The sequence below is a fragment of the Hemitrygon akajei genome, chromosome 14 (assembly GCF_048418815.1).
Source record: "Hemitrygon akajei chromosome 14, sHemAka1.3, whole genome shotgun sequence".
Taxonomy (NCBI): domain Eukaryota; kingdom Metazoa; phylum Chordata; class Chondrichthyes; order Myliobatiformes; family Dasyatidae; genus Hemitrygon; species Hemitrygon akajei.
In genome coordinates this window covers 106,216,895-106,237,833 of record NC_133137.1, presented here as the reverse complement: position 1 = coordinate 106,237,833, position 20,939 = coordinate 106,216,895, and the positions used below count along the sequence as shown (strand labels likewise).

Below are 20,939 nucleotides of genomic sequence, written 5' to 3'. Positions count from 1 at the left end.
AAGGGCCTGTATTGTGCTGTAGGTTTTCTATGATTCTATGAATCTTTGGACACTATCTCACTCTTTTTTAAATACACAGTATTTCTGCTTTTGCACATTTTAAAAATCTATTCAATATACATAATTGACTTGTTTATTTATTTTTTCTCTCTCTGCTAGATTATGTATTGCATTGAACTGGTGCTGCTAAGTTGACAAATTCCACGTCACATGCCAGTGATAATAAACCTGATTCTGATTCTGAAAGGCACATTTAATCAGAAATGTAGTTTTCCACATGCCATTCAATGCCAATGTAATTTTATCCCTTCTCCCTACAATCAACATCAGCATTACATTTCAAGATATCTCAATTAATCATTTTTAGTTCTTGAGCATCCTTGGGCTGTAATTACTCCAGTCAGCCAAAAAATCTAAGCTTTAGACATTCTTCCTAAAATACAAATTACTTTTGTACATTAACATTGTATTTAAAAACCACCTCCTCAGCTAAGCTTTGGTCATCTGCCTTAATAGCACCTACTGTGGTTAGATGTCAAAGTTTGTTGTTATACTGCTGGTAAATGCCTCAAAATGTTTTACTGCACTTATGGTGCTTCATATGCAATTTATTTTTAATTGATAATATTCCTTAAATCTACAGACTACATTCTGTAAGATTTCTTTCTTTTATTTGGAACCTTTCTTTGTCTAATCACATTCTTTTAAAAATTCCCAGGATTGTTCTCTGCATTCAATATGCATGATAATGGCAAGTGCTACTATTCTAATGTGTACTCTAGTCACCCATTTATCACCCTGCCCTGCCTGTGAACAAGTGCAATAATCATAGACAAATCCAGGACGAATAGAAGACAGTTTCCATCTCATTGTGTAGCATTAAATTGTGTTAAAACCATAAGACATAGCAGCAGAATTAGGCCATTTGGCCCATCGAGTCTGCTCCACCATTCAATCATGTCTGATCCCTTTTTTCTCCTCTTCACCCCCATTCCCCGGACTTCTCCCAGTAACCTTTGATGCCATGTCCTATCAAGAACCTATTAAGCTCTGCCTTAAATAAACCCAACAACCTGGCCTCCACAGCCACCTGCAGCAACAAATTCCACATTCACTTTCTCTGGCTAAAGAAATTACCCTGCATCTCTTTTAAATGGACACTCTTCTATCCTGAGGCTGTGCCCTCTTGTCCTAGACTCCCCCACCATGGGAAACATCCTTTCCACATCTACTCTGTCTAGGCCTTTCAACATTCAAAAGGTTTCAATGAGAGTCTTCCCCCCCCCCCCATCCTTTAAATTCTAGCAAGCACAGACCCAGAGCCATCAAACATTCCTCATACGATAACCCCTTCATACCAGGAATGAGCCTTGTGAACCTCCCCTGAACCCTCTCCAATGCCAGCACATCTTTTCTTACATGAGGAGCTCAAATCTGTTCACAATACTTAAGGTGGAGCTGCACCAGTGCCTTAGAAAGCCTCAGCATCACATCTCTGCTCTAGCATTCTAGACCTCTTGAAATGAATGCTATCATTATATTTGCCTTCTTCACCACTGACTCTACCTGCAAGTTAACCTTTAGAGTGTTCTGCCCAAAGGCTCCCAAATCCCATTGCACCTCAAATTTTTGGATTTTCTCCCCCTTTAGTAATTAGTCTCCACCAAAGTGCATGACTATGCATTTTCCAACACTGTACTTCATTTGCCACTTTCTTGCCCATTTTCCTGATCTGTCCAAGTCCTTCTGCAGTGTTCCTGTTTCCCCAACACTACCTGCCCCTCCACCAATCTTTTTATCATCTACAAATTAGGCAACAAAGCCATTGATTCCATCATCTAAATAATTCAGCATAAAAAGCGGTCCCAACACCAACCATGGTGGAACACCACTAGTTACTGGCAGCCAACCAGAAAAGGATCCTTTTATTCCCACTCACTGCCTCCTACCAATCAGCAAATGCTCTAACCATGCCAGTAACTTTCCTGTAATACCATGGGCTCTTAAACTGGTAAGCAGCAGCCTCACGTGTGGCACCTTGTCAAAGGCCTTCTGTAAGTCCAGACACACAACTTCCACTGCATCCCCTTTATCTACCCTACTTGTAATCTCCTCAAAGAATTAGGGTTCATCAGGCAAGATTTTCCCTTACTGCTGACTTTATCCTATCTTGCCGTGTCACCAAGTATTCCAGAACCTCATCCTTAACAATCAACTCCAGCATCTTCCCAAACACTCAGGCTAACTGGTCAATAATTTCCTTTCTGCTTTCTTAAAGAGTAGAGTGATGTTTACAATTTTCCAGTCCTCTAGCACCATGCCAAAGTCCAATGATTTTTGAAAGATCATTTCTAATGCCCTCACAATCTCTAGAGCTATCTCTTACAGAACCCTAGGGTGCAGTTCATCTGGTCCAGGTGACTTATGTACCCTTAGGTCTTTCAGCTTTTTGAGCACCTTCTTCCTTGTAATAATAACTGCACCCACTTCTCTTCCTTCACACACATCTGGCACACTGCTTGTGTCTTCCACAGTGAAGACTGATGCAAAATACTCATTTAGTTAATCTGCCATCTCCTTGTCTCCCATTATTACTTCTCTTGCCTCATTTTCACACGGTCCTATATCCACTCTCATCTTTTTTTTAACATACTTTAATATTGTTTACTAGCTTGCTTTCATATTTCATCTTTTCCCTTCTAATGATTCTTTTAGTCCGTCTCTGTAGGTATTTAAAAGCTTCCCAATCCTCTATCTTCCCTCTAGTCTTCATCAAGCTGGATATAACCTGATCCATATCTGCCAGGGAGGCAACGGGGGGGGGGGGGAATGTTCATAACACTCACTGGCCACAACAAATACTTGGTGATGCTTTTCAGACTTTCCAATGGTTCCGCTGTTCTTCAAACCTTCTTAGGCTTTTAAGAGCTTCCCAATCTCTACCTCACTGCTAAATTTTTTGTTGTATGCCCTCTCTTTTGCTTTTACTTTAGCTTTGACTTCCCTTGTCAGCCATGGTTTTACTATTTTACCATCTGATTATTTCTTTGTTTGTGGAATACATCTATCCTGCACCTTCATTTTCCCCAGAAACTCACACCATTGCTCCTCTGCTGTCATCCCTGCCAGCATCTGCTTCTAATTTACTTTGGCCAACTCATCTCTCATAACACTGTAATTTCCTTAACTCCACTGAAATGCTGCTACCTCAGACAGATGGATTCAGAGTAGATCATGTAATTCTTTGACTCAGAGGGAACACAAATGCCAACTAAGGAGTTATAGACCCGTTCAGGATGGAAGATTGCATCCTATCAGAGACATGGGTGAATATGTGTTTGTTTTCATAACAATCCAGTTTTTGTGGTCTCTGTTAAAAATGACTAGGTGTATTGGAGGGGTCGTGATTATCACGTGACAGCACTGCCCACTACTTGGTTGGAAAGCACACCACCTGCCAATCAAGGTTTGACCCCTCCTCACCCATCAATGCACACCTAACCATTGGCCCCTTTAATTAGCCTTATACTTGGCCTCGGGCAACCGGCCTTTGTAATCAGCTTAACTCTGCTGGCACTGAGCCATTGGCAGCCCTGTGAATTACCTGAGCTGGACCCTCCTGCCGTCCTGCACAAAAGGGTGCCAAATGTGCTGGGCTCTCTCTCTTTGCCATCTCCGAGGGACCACCCTGCTTCACTCCAGGCTGAGAACCATGGAATGGCGCTGGGGAAACTGTTGGTGAGCTGTGCATTGAACAGGGTTGGGAGTGTTGATTATTAGAGCCATGCCTGCAAACAGTCAAAGGCTGATGGATATTGTATTGACATTTCCCTTGGTTGTATGTGTGTATGCGTGTACTTTGTTCCCACGCAATTTTCCCACGTTCGTTATTAATTGTCTGTGTGTTTTGTTGCCGATTCGACTTTTCCCATGACTGCTGTAAATTGTGCGCATGTGCATGTTACTTCTGTTGCCATTTTCCCACATTTGCCTTCTGTAAATAAAATCCTTTACTACCAAGACTGCGTGTCCAGAGTCCTTGCCTTTGAGACCTACCGAATCTGTTTGCTCACTTACAACACTAGGGCAGGATTTCAACTCATGTAAGGTTTGCTCATTCAGACCCCTGGGTTATTAGCCTGGTAATTAAGTACTGCATCAATATTCTGCCTTTAGAAGCAAGTTCAAAAGTACCATCTTCAGGATACAAATTCATATATACACACAACTTCACAATTCACAACTTGGCTTAACTTTGTATGAATCTAGCAAATAATCACCTGGGTGAAACATTCCATTGATCCAACCAGGAATATCACATCCTTCACAAGATCTGACACCCTCATCCGGAACTCTCCAAAGTCATCAGAATCTTCTGGAATTCCTTCCTGCAGAAGAAAGAAACAGGTGACATACAAATAAACAAGCTATATATCTTGGAGAAAGGCCGGGGGCTAGAAGAGAGAAAAACAAAATTCACAGATTTAATTAGATCTATAGATTTAAAAATAAATCATTCATACAGGATAATAAACTACTAGAAGAGAATTATTAGAATGCTTTGGCAGTAGTGGTAGCTGATGAAGGGCGGCACAGTAGTGTAGCTGTTACAGCTCAGAGTATTGGCATTCGGAGTTCAAATCCAACATGATCTCTACATCCTCCCCATGGAATGTATGGTTTTCCCTGGAATGCTCGGGTTTCCTCCCATAGTCAAAAGACACAGCAGTTAGCAGGTTAAATTCCCCTGTGATTAGGCTGGGTTTAAATCAGGATTGCTGGGTGGTAGGGCTCGAAGGGCTCAGAGCCCATTCCATGCTGTATCTCAACAAATAAATACATGTTAGATTTCAGATGTTTCCACGAATCTGTTTGCTCATAAACCATCCCTGTCCAGTTAATCTTCTATGGACATTAGAGTTAAGCTACCTGACTGTATGTCTCCAACTCATGCCATATATAACAAAAAATAAGGTTACAACTTTTTGGACTCAGTCAAATTGACACAGCTCATCAGAAATAAACATGTTCCATTTCGACTTCACAGCCAGATGCCAGCACGTATGCCACATCTGAGCGCTCGTGAGTCTGGAGCAAACATAACAGAATTGAGAACCAGAGGCCATAAATCCAGCAGACATTTGGGGATGGGGGAAGCAACCTAGATGTGACCTTATGAACTGGGAGATAGGAATGCTGCAACTGAATGCAACAATTCAGAAAAGAGATGAATATAAAAATGCCAATATGTCCTACACTGAATGGACCAACTGGAAAATGCAGGTTTAAGAACAGTGCTCACTTTATAGTTATACACACAAAATGCTGGAGGAGCTTAGCAGGCTAGGCAGCATCTATGGAAAAAAAAAGTACAGTCGACGTCTTAGGCGGAAACCCTGGAGATAAAAAGCTGTCACTTTATAGTTACATAACCAATGTTGAAACTACTGAGTCTAGATTCACAAGGATGAAAACAGCAATACAAGACTTGAAAGGCCACATGACTTAAGATATAAATGCAAACACAATTTGGCATGGCACGGTAGCACAGTGCTTTACCATACCAGCGACCGGGGTTCAATTCCCATTGCTGTCTGTAAGGAGTTTGCATGTTCTCCCCATGACTGCATGGGCTTCTTCCGGGTGGTCCGGTTTCCACCCACATTCAAAAAAACTGGTTGGTAGGTTAATTGGTCATTGTAAATTGTCCTTTCATTAGGCCAGGATTAAAACTGGAAGATTTCTGGGTAGTGTGGTTTGAAGGGCCCACTCCATGCTATATGATAATAAATAAATCAATACATAAGTTTATATATATATATATATATATATATATATATAGCCACAAAATCCCATGCCTCCTCAGATTATGCACAAAACCACAGGAAACTGTTTCCTCCTGGTCACTGATAAGTCATCACCCAGATTCCAAACATAGCTCATCTCAACTAGCTGCTCAATTTTAAATTTTTACATACAAATTCCTCAAAAACATACATGATCTGGTTCCAGCTGGCAATGCCGGGCCAAGGCGTGAAGCAGTCGCTGGATATAAGGTCGAAAGACAGCATGTCGTGATGGATCATTCATTTTGTAGAGATACTCTCCCAATCTGTACCAGAAGTTAAAGCTGATTTCTGCTACCTGGATGAAGAAGAAAGTCATCAATAGGAGACTGATCAATTCAGAAAAATACTTAATGTATCAAACAATACAGCTTTGATAACACAGAAAAAATAGCCTAGTAGTTGATAATTGTTCCCTCCTAAATACTAGCAAATACCGTCAAATCACTCCTTCAAAATACACTCAGGCTATCAGTGCAGAATTTGTAACCACCTTCTACTCCAAAACTATTGATTTTACAACCTTCATCAGCATTGAGTCAGAAAACACTCAGATGAGCTGTATATTGGAGGCATAGTAAAAGAAAATCAAAAACAGAGGATAAGATTTGAATCTAAAATAGAAATGCAGAATAGTACTCTGTCTTTGTGCAAATCCCAACCATGGATTTAGCCCATTATTTATTTCACTACTAATTATTTTTTTCAGATTAATTAGAAAGCCCAGTGAATATTTCAGAATCAGATTTAATATCACTGGCATATATCATTAAATTTTAATTGAATATTTCAAAATAAATAAGCAGCAGATATTGAGTCAAGACTTATACAATTGGTGCAAGTTCACTGTACTCAAAATAGTGGTTGCAGAATCCGACAGAGACATAATTACACTTTCAAAAAGTACACGTTAGCTGCAATTTGGAATATTCCATGCTCATAAAAGGTGCATTTCAGTGTAAACTTTTCTCATTCTTTTTGCAACGCAACAACTTATTCCCAAAATTACCTAAGTGTTGCAGATCACATTCTATAGCTGCATTGCTCCCTTCTTTCACAGATCTAGTGGAATCTGAGATTATCAGAGTGGGGCCACCATTATTTCGTGCAGTAACAATAATTTATTCAATAAAAGTCATGTCAATATTCTAACAACCTGCTAAATACACAATAACAAGTTTCTGAACATAGAACCATAAAACATTACAGCACAGAAACAGGCCTTTTGGTCCTTCTTGGCTGTGCTGAACCATTTTTCTGCCTAGTCCCACTGACCTGCACATGGACCATATTCCTCCAAACCCCTCTCATCCATGTACCTGTCCCAAGTTTTTCTTAAATGTTAAACGTCAGACTGCATTACCACTTTATCTGGCAGCTCATTCCACACTCCCACCACTCTCTATGTGAAGAAGCCCACCCCCCATGTTCCCTTTAAACTTTTCCCCATTCACCCTTAACCCATGTCCTCTGGTTTTTTTCTCCCCCAGCCTCAGTAGAAAAAGCCTGCTTGCATTCACTCTATCTATAGCCATCATAATTTTATATACCTCTATCAAATCTCCCCTCAATCTTCTGCACTCCAGGCAATAAAGTCCTAACCTATTCAATCTCTCTCTGTAACTCAGTTTCTCAAGTCCCAGCAACATCCTTGTAAACCTTCTCTGCACTCTTTCAACCTTATTAAAATCCTTCCTTTAATTAGGTGACCAAAACTGCACACAATACTCCAAATTCGGCTTCACCAATGTCTTATACAACCTCACCATAACATTCCAACTCTTATACTCAATACTTTGATTTATAAAGGCCAATGCACCAAAAGCTCTCTTTACGACCCTATCTACCTGTGATGCCACTTTTAGGGAATTTTGTATCTGTATTCCCAGATCCCTCTGTTCTAGTGCACTCCTCAGTGCCCTACCATTTACCTTGTATGTTCTACCTTGGTTTGTCCTTCCAAAGTGCAATACCTCACACTTGTCTGCATTAAACTCCACCTGCCATTTGTCAGCCCATTTTTCTAGCTGGTCCAAATCCCTCTGCAAGCTTTGAAAACCTTCCTCACTACACCTCCAATCTTTCTAGCATCATTAATTTACTGATCCAATTTACCACATTATCATCCAGATCATGATATAGATGACAAATAACAATGGACCCAGCACTGATCCCTGTGGCACACCACTAGTCATAGGCCTCCACTATCACTCTCTGGCTTCTCCCATTGAGCCAATGTCTAATCCAATTTACTACCTCACCATGTATACCTCACGACTGAATCTTCCTAACTAACCTTCCATGCGGGACCTTGTCAAAGGCCTTACTGAAGTCCATGTAGACAACATCCACTGCCTTCCCTACATCCACTTACCTGGTAACCTCCTCGAAAAACTCTAATAGATTTGTTAAACATGACCTACCATGCACAAAGCCATGATGACTCTCCCTAATAAGTCCCTGTCTATCCAAATACTTGTAGATCCTATCTCTTAGTACTCCTTCCAATAATTTACCTACTACTGACATCAAATTTACCGGCCTATAATTTCCCAGAATACTTTTAGAGCCTTTTTTAAAAAGTGGAACAACATGAGCTATCCTCCAATCCTCCAGCACCTCACCCGTAGATACCGACATTTTAAATATATCTGCCAGGGCCCCAGCAATTTCCACACTAGTCTCCTTCAAGGTCTGAGGGAATACCCTGCTAGGTCCTTATTTACTCAGATTTGCCTCAAGATAGCAAGCACCTCCTCCTCTTCAATCTGTATAGGTTCCATGACCTCACTACCTGTTTGCCTTATTTCTATTGACTCCATGCAGGTTTCCTTAGTAAATACAGATGCAAAAAACCCATTTAAGATCTCCCCATTTCTTTTGGTTCCATACATAGCTGACCACTCTGATCTTCAAGAGGACCAATTTTATCCCTTACTATCTTTTTGCTCTTAATATATCTGTAGAAGCTCTTTGGATTATCCTTCACCTTGACTGCCAAAGCTACCTCATGTCTTCTTTTAGCCCTCCTGATTTTTTTCTTAAGTTTTTTTTAAATTTTTTATACTCCTCAAGCACCTTATTTGCTCCCTGTTTCCTATACAAGTCATATATCTCTCTCTTCTTCTTTATCAGAGTTCCAATATCCCTTGAGAACCAAGGTTCCTTATTCTTATTCACTTTGCCTATAATCCTGACAGAAACATACAAACTCTACTCTCAAAATTTCTCCTTTGAAGGCTCAAAATTTCTCCCACTTACCAATCACATCCTTGCCAGAGAACAACCTGTCCCAATCCACACTTTTTAGATCTTCTCTCATTTCTTCAAATTTGGCCTTTTTCCAGTTTAGAACCTCAACCCGAGGACCAGATCTATCTTTATCCATGATCAAGTTGAAACTAATGGCGTTATGATCACTGGAACCAAAGTATTCCCCTACACACACTTCCATCACTTGTCCTAACTCATTTCCTAATAGGAGATCTAATATTGCATCCTCTCTAGTTGGTACCTCTATATATTGATTTAGAAAACTTTCCTGAATACATTTTACAAACTCTAACCCGACCAGACTTTTAACAGTATGGGAGTCCCAATCAGTATGTGGAAAATTAAAATCCCCTACTATCACAACTTTATGTTTCCTGCAGTTGTCTGTTATCTCTCTGCAGATTTGTTTCTCCAATTCTTGCTGACTATTGGGTGGTCTATAATACAACCTCATTCATGTGGTCATACCTTTCTTGTTTCTCAGCTCCACCCATATGGCCTCGGTAGACAAGCCCTCTAATCTGTCCTACCTGAGCACTGCTGTAACATTTTCCCTGATTAGCAATGCCACACCCCCCCCCCCCCACCCTTCATCCCTCTATCTCTATCACATCTGAAACATCTGAACCCTGGACATTAAGCAGCCAGTCCTGCCCCTCCGGTAGCCAAGTTTCACTAATGGCTACAATGTCATAATTCCATGTGTCAATCCACGCCCTCAGCTCATCAGCCTTCCCCACAATACTCCTCGCATTGAAACAGACACACCTCAGAAAATTATTACCACCACACACAACCCTATTTCTGACTTTGCATGAACTTTTAACACCACTTATTTTCACCCCCACTCCACTATCTGCTCTGGCACTCTAGCTCCCATCCCCCTGCAAATCTAGTTTAAACCCACCCCAATAGCACTAACAAACCTCCCTGCAAGGATATCGGTCCCCTTTTAGTTCAGGTGTAACCCGTCTCTCTTGTTCAGGTCCCACCTGCACCAGAAGAGGTCCCAATGATCCTGAAATCTGAAACCCTTCCCCCTACACCAGTTCCTCAACCACTTGTTCATCCTCCAGAGCATCCTATTCTTACCCTCACTGGCACGTGGCACAGGCAGTAATCCTGAGATTACCACCCTCAAGGTCCTGCTTTTTAACTTCCTACCAAGCTCTCTATACTCACTCTTCAGGACCTCCTCACTCTTTTTTACTACGTCATTGGTACCGATGTGTACCATGACATCTGGCTGCTCACCCTCCCACTTCAGAATTCTGTGCATGTGATCAGAGACATCGCTGACCCTGGCACCCGGGAGGCAACAAACCATCCGGGAGTCTCTGTCACGTCCACAGAACCTCCTGTCTGTACCTCTAACTACTGAGGCCCCTATCACTACTGCTCTCCTCTTCTTCTACCCTCCCTTCTGCACTGCAGAACCAGACTCAGTGCCAGAGATCCGGTTGCTGCAGCTTGTCCCAGTTAAGTCATCCACCCCAATAGTATCCAAATCGGTATACTTGTTGTTGAGGGGAATGGTTCCCAGGGGAACCCTGCTCTGCCTGCCCTTTCCCCTTCCCTTGCCTGATGGTAACCCCTGCTCCTTTGGCATAGCTACCTCCCTGAAACTACTATCTATAAACTCTTCATTCTCCCGAATGATCTGGAAGTCATCCAGTTCCTTAATACGGTTTGTTAGGAGCTGCAACTGGATGCACTTCTTGCGGGTGTCACTGTCAGGGATACTGGAGGTCTCCCCGACTTCCCACATCCTGCAAGAGGAGCATTCGAACATCCTGCCTGGCATTCTCTCTACTCTAAACAAACAAAACAAAACTTACCGGAACCTACCCTCGCCTCTGCCTGTTCACACTGAAGCCTGGTGAGCCAAAGCTGTCCCACTCTGCTCCCTCTCACTCTGCTGCCCACTGGATTTGCTGGTCTTTTTTTTTTAAACCTTTGGTGCTCTACGTCAAGCGCCTGTGCAGTCTAGCCTCTTTTCCCCCGAGCAGTGTAAAAAAAAAAAATGACTTCCCACCAAGATTCCTTTACTCCTTCACTCTCAGCCTCTTGCTTCGAACATCATACCACCCCACTAACCTCCCCACTCCAACTTAATATGCTCATATTTTATTGGCTCAGTTCTTTTTGCATTTCAATTTGTGGAAATTAGTCTGCCCGTTCCAGTTAAAGGTAAGTTAGCTGATTTCTGCCAGGATGGAAAGTGGTCCATAAAAATTCATCTGAACTTACAGGAATTTAGATAAATCACAAGGTCTCATGTTACCTGATCTGCCGGGGGTTGGGCAAGATCAGGCTGTAATTAATGCTCAAACACTATCAGGCACATACACTCCCTTTGGATGGGGAAAAAAGAGCAGTTTCAGCTAAATGAACAAGTCCCTGACTGTTTCAATTCCTCATTTTCAGAAATGTACAAGGAAAAGTTGTGTGAACAGGCAGAGGCGAGGGTAGGTTCCAGTAAGTTTTGTTTTGTTCATTTAGTGTAGAGAGAATGCCAGGCAGGATGTTGGAATGCTCCTCTTACAGGATTGTAATGAAATTTATCATGCATAAACCAGTTAAACCTTTGCCCAAGTCTGTCTTCACACTTCAATTCTTACCTCGTATTGTGCATGCCCTGCACAGATCAATAATAGTTCCAATGTCCGCAGGTCTCCAAGCCCTTGTCCTGGGGTCTGTACAATCACCTCCAGAAATGTTTCCGATAACTCAGTAAAAATCCGACAATAATTCAGAACTCTGCATAATGGAGGAATGACTAGAGATTAGCATGAATTTCAGAATAAAATTCATTCCATCAAAATGTTTCTTAAAAAATTTTAAATTAGGAGAGTGCAAATGAAAATCATGTTACGGTCTAGAGAGCACTCACATCGTTTGAATCAGATTAATTTATAACGGCAGAAAAGAGCAGGCACGTTGTGCAGAAAACAATGGTTAAACAGCAGGTAAAAAATTTTGTTAAATACTGTAATCCCATTGCAAGGCCTTGAGGGCAAACATCTTAAAATGCCCTTGAGAAGACAGTACCAAGCTGCTTTCATTGGGTATACCTAAAGCAGAGGTTAATAGGTTCTTGATTAGTCAAAGTGTCAAAGGTTATGGGCAGAAAGCAGGAGAATAGGGTTGAGAGTGATAATAAATCAGCCATGAAAGAACGGGGGAGCAGACTCAATGGGTCAAATGACCTAATTCTACTCCTATGTCTTACAGTCTAATTGCCTTTCCGTGCAATGCACTCAGCTAAGAGTTTATTTTAAAGTGAACTACATTGCCATGTTTGGTGCCACATAAAGTTAAAGTTAAATATTAGCTTTTACTAATAAATAAAAAGCAGTGTTGAAAACTAACATTAAAATGTGTACATTATCTAGATATAAAAAGATAGAAAATGGAGTTTTTACATCAGCTATGAACTTTCCTTTAAGAACATGAATAGCTCACTGACCAGCTGAACTTTCTGTGTACAAATAACCATATGCTCAGTAGCCACTTTATTAGGTACACATATACACTCGCTCAATAATGCAAATATCTAATCAGCCAATCATGTCGCAGCAACTCAATGCATTATGCTCAAGAAGTTCAGTTGTTGTTCAGGCCAAATATCAGAATGGTGAAGAAATGTGATCTAAGGGACTTTGGCAGTGGAATGATTGTTGGTGCCAGACAGAGAGGTTTGAGTAGCTCAGAAACTGCTGATTTCTTGAAATTTTCACTCACAATAGTCTCTGGAGTGAGAAAAAAAACCCAGTGAGCTGCAGTACTGTGGGCAAAAGTGCTTTGTTCATGACAGAAGTCAGACAATAGCCAGACTGGTTCACGCTGACAAGTAACTCAAATAATCACGTGGTGTGCAGAAGAACATTTCTGAATACCCAAGTTGAACATTGAAATGGATGGGCTATAGCAGAAGATCCTGGCAGCTTCCACTCCTAATGAAGAGACAACTGAGTGTATGTTACCGGACATCTGAAGGAAAACGTTAAAATTAATAAAGACATGTTGTTTTTCATGTGGACATTTTCCTCTGGGATGCTCTGTAAGATGTGTGTTGATTATTTGTGAACCAGATGTATCCTGAAAGCTATAAATTTAAGTAACAATTTAAATCCCTCCATTTTTGCAATTGGATTTGACGTCATGACACGAGTTACCAACCTAGTTATTCAACAATGATGCCATCATTGCAACAATGTCCACCATAAATGCCAAAAAAGGTCCAGTTTCATGAAGGATCCCACCCACCCTGTTTAGAGACTGTTTGTCCCACTCCCATTAAGGAGACTACACAGCATTCATGCCAGGACCACCAGACTCAAAAATAGTTACTTTCCCAGGCCGTAAGGCTGATAATCACCTCCACCCACTATCTCCACCATCACTTTATTTTTTTTTCCCTGTCACCTTATGTACACTCTAGCATAAATTTATGTAGCATACAATCAATGCATACAAGCTCTTGTGTATATTTATTGTGTTTTTTTAATTATGTTCTTTATCTTGTGATTTTTATACAGCATTATAAATAGATTAACAATCATTTCATTCTCTTTTACATTGGGTGCAGGAAATGACATTAAACAATCTTGAATAGAACTCTAATTTATAACAGAACCGTCCAATGAACACTGAATTTTGGCATCAACATCTACATATGATCAAGTTAAAAAGATTCTTACTTATCAAGATCCTCACGTGCCACTGCCATATGATAAGCAGATTCTAGAGTTAGGACACCCTGAAACAGATACAAAGCCAAAGGTAGGGCTGACTCTACATTCTCAATGGCATAGAGTGCTGAACAGATACAGTCTGATGCAGCCTCATGCAGGTTTGTTGATGTATCATCACGTTGCTGAGAAAAGAAAGAGAAATATTCATCATTTAGTTCGGGAAAACAATCAAGAATCCCTCCCCATGTCAACAAACAAGGACCGTCACTGAAAAATGCTGAAGGGTGACCAGATTTGAGATCATTAATGGTGCTCTTGCTATTAGACGTCCTGTCTAATCCATGGTACACATCAAAGACAGAGACAAAATCTGCGTTGGTGGGAGAGGAACATGGACAATTCACAGAATCAACAAGCCATGTGTGCCAATCATCTACCAAAAAAAGTCATTAACTCTAGGACAGAGTGATGTCACAACTTTTTTTGTCTTTTAATATGGGTATCACAGAGACATTAGAATAAAGATGATCCCCTGTCAACTAAATAACTGGCACATGGTGTCTAACTGGGTTTGTTTCAGTGACCAGCTCCAAGTAAAGTGCCAGCAATCAGTCATGAAAACGTCTCAACAATTACATACCAGTGTGTTACATCACTAAGCCATTACCTACAGCAGAAACTATGAAAGCTATCAGTGACCCTCCCCAACTTAAGGAAATACAAGATCAATTGAAGCAATAAGCCTATGTCAACGAGGCAGCTTGCCCTGAAGTACTCACCAAAACTTGAAAAAGGACTAACAGTAGTCGGTTATTTGCCATGAAGTTACTATCCAAAATACCCAGGTTGAACCAGCTGCCCAAGCACCGGAACACTTTTATTAGTGTCTTCTCATCATTGCCACAACTCTCTGTACACGCTGTCTGGGGAAAAAGAGATGGCCATTATGGATCTTCATGACATAGCAAGAAGTTTTCCTGTTTTACAGATGCTGTGGATCATGCATGGGTCTACAACTAGCTGCCTACACTCTGGTACCTCAAAGTGGTAGTAATTCACATACACACCTTGACATTTCATGTGGGCAAGCTGCTCACCCACACGGGACAGATCAATTTAAACTCATTCAAAACTCACATGTACACATCAACTTCAAAATGCAGAATTAAGATTACAAAGAACTTGGATAAAGACAGTACCAAATAAGCTACCATTCATGCTGAAATTTGGACTCCTTCAGAAACACCTGATTGTTCCTCATACAACTAATTTAAACTTCTTTTACTTGTTCCTTTGTACTCAATTTGGCCTAAATTTTGTAATCATCTCCTTCAAATCTATATGATTTACCCCAAAAATTCCCTGCGGAAGCATCTTTGACAAAAGGAGATGGTTTTTATTTCTCCAGCAGTGGAAGTTCACCAGATTGAGTCCTGGGATTGGAAAACAGTGGTAAAGGAGAGGTTAAGATGAAAGGGCCAGTGCTCTAAACTTGAAAGAGAAACAACTCTTTCTAAGATAGTAACATTACATACATACCAGCATCGATACCACTGTGCCTGAGGAGTATGCCAGGTCCTCAATGATTTCAGTGCGGCGGTTGGCTCCTATTCGAAGGGAGCGACTGTGAACTTCCTCTGGGAGCACAGTCAAGATTTCTAACAAGAAGGACAGGGATGAGGGGTCATTGCCATACCTGAAATTAAAGCAATGATGAATCAATGCCACTTCTTAAATTAAAAATAATTAATACTAGACCAATTGTTTGTGTACAGCCACCACACTTCCCTCAATTTTGCCACTAGCTTGTTTCCACACATAGCTTTTTAAGACCTAAATAAAAGGATTTAAATTCATATTTTACAAGCACAACTGGAATGAAAACTGTGCAGCTTGCGTCAGGAGGATCTTTAAGTAGAGTGCAAGATTTCTAGTAATCGGTACACTTTCACAAAACCACAAAGTTTACTGCACACTTTAGAAAACACCTACAACATTTCACTTTCACCAGGTGAAGGCCATTTAACTTGACGGACAGAATGAACAGGTTGATACATACCTATCAAACTTCCAGCGAAATAATGGTGCACGGAGAGGGGAAGTAATTGGCTAACATTGTTAGACCGTGATCAGGAAGTAGCTCCTGCTTTCTCATTAAACTGTCTGAAATCCTGTAGTCACTTACTTTTCAGTTAGCATTTGCACACATCCTTTCCACGTAGCCATTTGCAAGGCAAGATCTGCAATCGCCAGAGCAAGCTGGAGAGAAAGAGAAAGAGAGAGCGGGAGAGAGAGAGGGAGAGAAAATATTTCAGGACCTGCAACCCAGTACAGAAACTCATTTATTCTACACAGCAGAACTCTTAGGAAAAACCTAGGTTGAACCATCCTCAAGTCACTACTCATGCTGAACTGACATAATTTTTTATTCCATAATTCAGTAGGGAGTAATTTTTCAATTGAAGTCTGGATAACAGGGCACATACATTTAGCCAGCAGAGAACAAATTTATCTGGGTTGAATGCATCCCCAAAGGAACAGGGAGAAAGTGAAGGATCTGCTAATACTTCTCAGTTATTAGAGAAATTCATTGTTTGCTTAATAAGAGTCAAAAGTTCTTTAATATTTATTTTAACATTACTTTGCTAAACCTGGAGAAAAATACATATTGGGGCGATCTGAAACAAGTATTCCATAGTGGATGATCATAGAACCATTTTCCACAACACATGATAATGGTCCCTGTTGCCCATTATCTTATTCCAAATCCTGGTTTAATCCTTTTCTACTTATGTCTGGCTGCTTAATCAGGTTAGGGAGATTTTAATGCAATTGTCATTTAAGACTCTAGTTTGATACACATGCAGTTTAAGCTTTTGCAAAACTGCCCTTCTGCGTAAAGAATCATTTCATTAATCAAATCTAGCATTGAATAAACTGGGAATAGGACATCATCACACAGGAAACTAGAGCAAACTTCATTGAGAAAAGCACCAACTTTCAGTAGGTAGGGTGTTTACACCATGAAGCAAGCAGAACAAAAAATAATCTATAAATCAATTCTAAACTATTAGTTGACAAACTCACATAAATAATTTATATAATAAAATTCTGAAGTACAGAAAGGATTGCACATAATCCTTCTCATCTAAAACTGACCTGTGTAACAATCACAGGAGACACGTCTTTCAAGTTCTGAATATGGGTGAGTAGTGAGTCTCGTAGAGACGCATGTGTTTCTGGGGGAAGTTCATTAAATGATGTCTGAATTTTCATCTTCATTGTCTGAGCTGCAAAGTAGCACAGCTCCACTTCTTGCTGTAACTGAAGCAGCTGGTCTGCAATCTCCCAAGCATATACCTGAAGACAGCAGGATAAAAGGGAACGTTATGAGAAGAAGAGGCACAATTCTCTCAGGAAATCCCATAGACATTTCAATCATTTCAGGTAGTTAACAAGTTCAATTTCATTTGATCTCAATTCCATAAGATGTAATCACAAAAGTTTTTGCATAGCTGAATATACACAGGAAGTAGTTGAAGATAAACATGCATTGTACTGGTAGGTATCATGGAATATATCAGATGTTGCATTGATGTGAATTAAATTTTTTCAAAAATTAATACCCAAGATGGTCCAGGTATTGGTAAGAATAACTACTCATATATCACATTTTAAAATCATACTTGAAGGTTTCTGGTTATCCCTTTGTTCCTGTACCAACAAACTATGTATCCTGAACATTTAATTCCATTGTAAACAATTTTGTTTTAAGACCCCATTGAACAGTAAACTGCAAAACGGTTAACAGAAGCCATTCACGAGGAAATCTGCAGATGCTGGAAATTCAAGCAGCACACACAAAATGTTGGTGGAACGCAGCAGGTCAGGCAGCATCTATAGAGAGAAGCACTGTCGACGTTTCGGGCCGAGACTCTTCGTCAGGACTCACGACTTCGTCCTGACGAAGGGTCTCGGCCCAAAACATCGACAGTGCTTCTCCCTATAGATGTTGCCTGACCTGCTGCGTTCCACCAGCATTTTGTGTGTGTTGTTAACAGAAGCCATTGTTCATGCTAAGTTCCATCAGGATCAAGGAAAACTGGCGATCCCAGTCACCTTGGTCTAGTGACCTTCTCTCTCATTAAAAGCTGTTTAGTCTGGAAAAAACAGATCAAGTTTATTTTGATCAACATGCTATTTGTTTTCCTAATTGTTATAATTACACAATAACTTTAGTCTTTTATCTACCAACTCCTTGAAACATTTAATCAGTGAAAATATTTTACTTCCTACCAAAATGAATCACCTTCTATGTCATGACTACCTTCTTCCTGATGCACATAAGTTCTTGCCATCTTCCTTAGACTTACTTCCAGCCATTGACAAGCATTTATTATCAATAGACTTAGACATTTTATACCCAGTACATTCATCCAATTGTCACTAAACTACTAAATGTGGCTGCCCATGTCATCCTGAACATGAGCCATTTATTCATCCTCTCTTCCAGTACTTCAGCCACTCTTCCAGCCATTCCTATGTGATTCCTTATCTAATAAGCAGTATTTTGTGCCGCATTACCAGAACCTCTTAGCAACCCTAGAAGTCCGACTGAAAATCCATAACCAGTCTAAAATAGTTTCCCTTTCATAGCCATGATGCATCTGCTTAAAAGTGATTTCTGAAGTGCACTTTTGCAAATGTTTAAAATGGTTTTAAGTACTGTCTTTATTAATTATGACTAAATGGCTTGCAGTTCCATATTTTCTCCCTCCCTCCTTTTTTTAAACAGTTGTTACATGTAGTGGCAACCCCATTTCTATCTTTCCAGAATGTGAAGAACAAAATATTATTATCAATGCACCTATATTCTCTCAACTATCTTTATTCCAAGGACATAAGCCATTGGGTGCTGGGAAACTACTTTTCCTCCATAGTATTGGTTACCTTTAAATTTTTTAAAATCAAACATATTAAAAAATTCATTGTTCTCAACAAGTATATATTCAACTGAGAAATAAAGTGGTGCTGCTTGTGATTCAGGTGAGCTGGGCTCAATGTGGTCTTGTCTACATGAAGTCTGCATATTCGCTCTTCAATTTCTTGAGTTTCACTGTAAAACCATACCTTAGTAACACTTACTAGGTGAAGTACATTCCTTTCTAATTACATTAACTCTTCTAAACCTTGTCACAAAAACTTCATAAAAACAGATAAATGTCCTTTAAAATTTTAACATTTTAAAACCATAGCTCCTTGATTCAAAGACGTTCACTAACCTAACTTATTTTCCTTGCTTCAGACATTGGTTACCATTGATATAGAGCTCAATACTTTTGATTTCAAATTTACAAATTTCCCTTCACTTAAACATCCCTCCCTCTTCCCTCCACCTGCATTTGGAAGGTTCTTAGACAGCTACTGATACAAGGGGTTACTGATTTTTTTTTTACAGTTTGGACTTCTCTGCTTTCTAATTAGTTAAATTACCCAATAACTTAAATTATGTCAAATTGATTTGTTGTGCATCTTAGAATATAATTGCTAAAAGGAAATTTATAAAAAGCTTGGATATTTTTCATTTCCTCTCCATATAAAAACCTGCAGACATACAAAGCCCGATCAGACAGCAACTGTGAAACAAGAAAAAAGATTAACATTTCAGATCAGTCCTTCACCGAAATCTGTAATGATCTAAAACGTCAACTAGTGTTGTCTCCACCAATGCAGCTCCATAATCCCTGTTCATTTTTGTATGGTGAAGAACTCATCGATTGCTATTCAAATTATATTTCCTTACATCCAGCTCCGCTATCTTTACTTGATTTAGACCTTTCTCCAGCACTAGTAATTGTTTTCTTTGACCTGATTTATTCAGAATTTCAAATTAAATATTAAAACGCATAACTAATGACTTAAAGTGGATCACAAACAATGTGCTTTATCTAATGCTCTTCAACTCGGTTAGAGCCAATAAAGCTGTTTGAATGTGGCGATGTTTGAATAGTTTTCTTCTCTGATGCTAACCCCCAACAAGGATCATTTTTCAAATATCAACAGTGAAGTTACTGAAATAAAAATGGAGCTCATTAACTCCACCGTCATAGGTGGAGTGGTCCATTAACTCACATCTCTGAAGTTGTTCTGAATGTAATAAAGTTTGCTAACTTGCGGGTCCCAGTCCCCTGCTGATGTGTTTATTTCCGCCTCTGGGTTCCCAGGCCTCCGCTTCAGACCGGGCCTCGGTTGCTACGCTCCCAACACTTCAGAACTTACCGATCTCTGGAACTCGCCGAGCCACACGGAAGCGCGTTCCTTGCCCGCAGGGTCCGGGTCGTGATAAAGCGCTTTGACGGCCTGGTAAACGACTGTGAGCGAGGGCCTGTCCGTGGCCATGGCGCCTGGGCCTCTGGCCCCGCTCGGGCCGCTTTACCGAGTACGTGAGACTCTAGATCTGGGACCGCCCGAACTGCAGCAGTGAGCCGCTTAGTTCGTTCGGTGAGCTACGCCTAAAATTAAAATTCAGTTCTTTAATTTGAAACCGCCTCGCAGAGTCTCAGAGCCGCCATTGAGTTCAGACCAGATTCCGGCCTCACACTACAAGAGTTCCGATTGGAACACCCAGAGCATGCAGGCGGAAATGGCCGGGGGAAGAGAGAGGGCGTGACACACCCCGGAACAGCTGCCCCGTGGCACTGACAAGAGCCTCCCTTTTGATATTATAGCAGTAATATTAATTGCTTGCTTTTTGAGATACTAGCGGTGACAACGCAACAAGGGAACAGAATAGCGGTGAAAACATTGTTAAACAGCAAGACTTGCATATTCAAACTGAGGTCAAAGGAGCAGTGGAATCTGCAAGTGCCTAGCGCTCACGCCTCAAGAAAATGAAAGATAATTTGAGGGTGTATTGGATAGTCAGTTGAAAAGAGAGGGACTTTCTTGGCTATAGATCATAAAACCAAGTGAGTAGATGAATTAAAACACAACTCAGCTATGAACAAATTAGAACCATAAAATGTTGCAGTACAGAAACAGGCGCTTTGGCCCAAATTGTCCAGGCCAACTAAGGTGCCCATTGTAACGTTGTCCCAAACAACACACACAAAATGCTGGAAGA

The 20,939-nt window shown here is 40.5% G+C and overlaps 1 protein-coding gene across 1 annotated transcript in view; it reads right to left on the bottom strand.

The window, feature by feature from the left end:
• The window catches only part of tnpo3 (transportin 3), a 70,265-nt gene extending 49,821 nt beyond the window's left edge, over positions 1–20,444 (bottom strand). Inside the window, exons 1-9 of the mRNA XM_073066882.1 lie at positions 20,096–20,444; positions 16,976–17,176; positions 16,002–16,075; positions 15,356–15,512; positions 14,596–14,739; positions 13,823–13,998; positions 11,741–11,879; positions 5,998–6,144; positions 4,281–4,388 (exon numbers count right to left, since the gene is read on the bottom strand). Coding sequence (XP_072922983.1) covers positions 4,281–4,388; positions 5,998–6,144; positions 11,741–11,879; positions 13,823–13,998; positions 14,596–14,739; positions 15,356–15,512; positions 16,002–16,075; positions 16,976–17,176; positions 20,096–20,215 — 1,266 coding nt within the window. The 5' untranslated portion in view covers positions 20,216–20,444. The remainder of the gene's footprint in view (positions 1–4,280; positions 4,389–5,997; positions 6,145–11,740; positions 11,880–13,822; positions 13,999–14,595; positions 14,740–15,355; positions 15,513–16,001; positions 16,076–16,975; positions 17,177–20,095) is intronic.
• Positions 20,445–20,939: the final 495 nt, after the last annotated feature.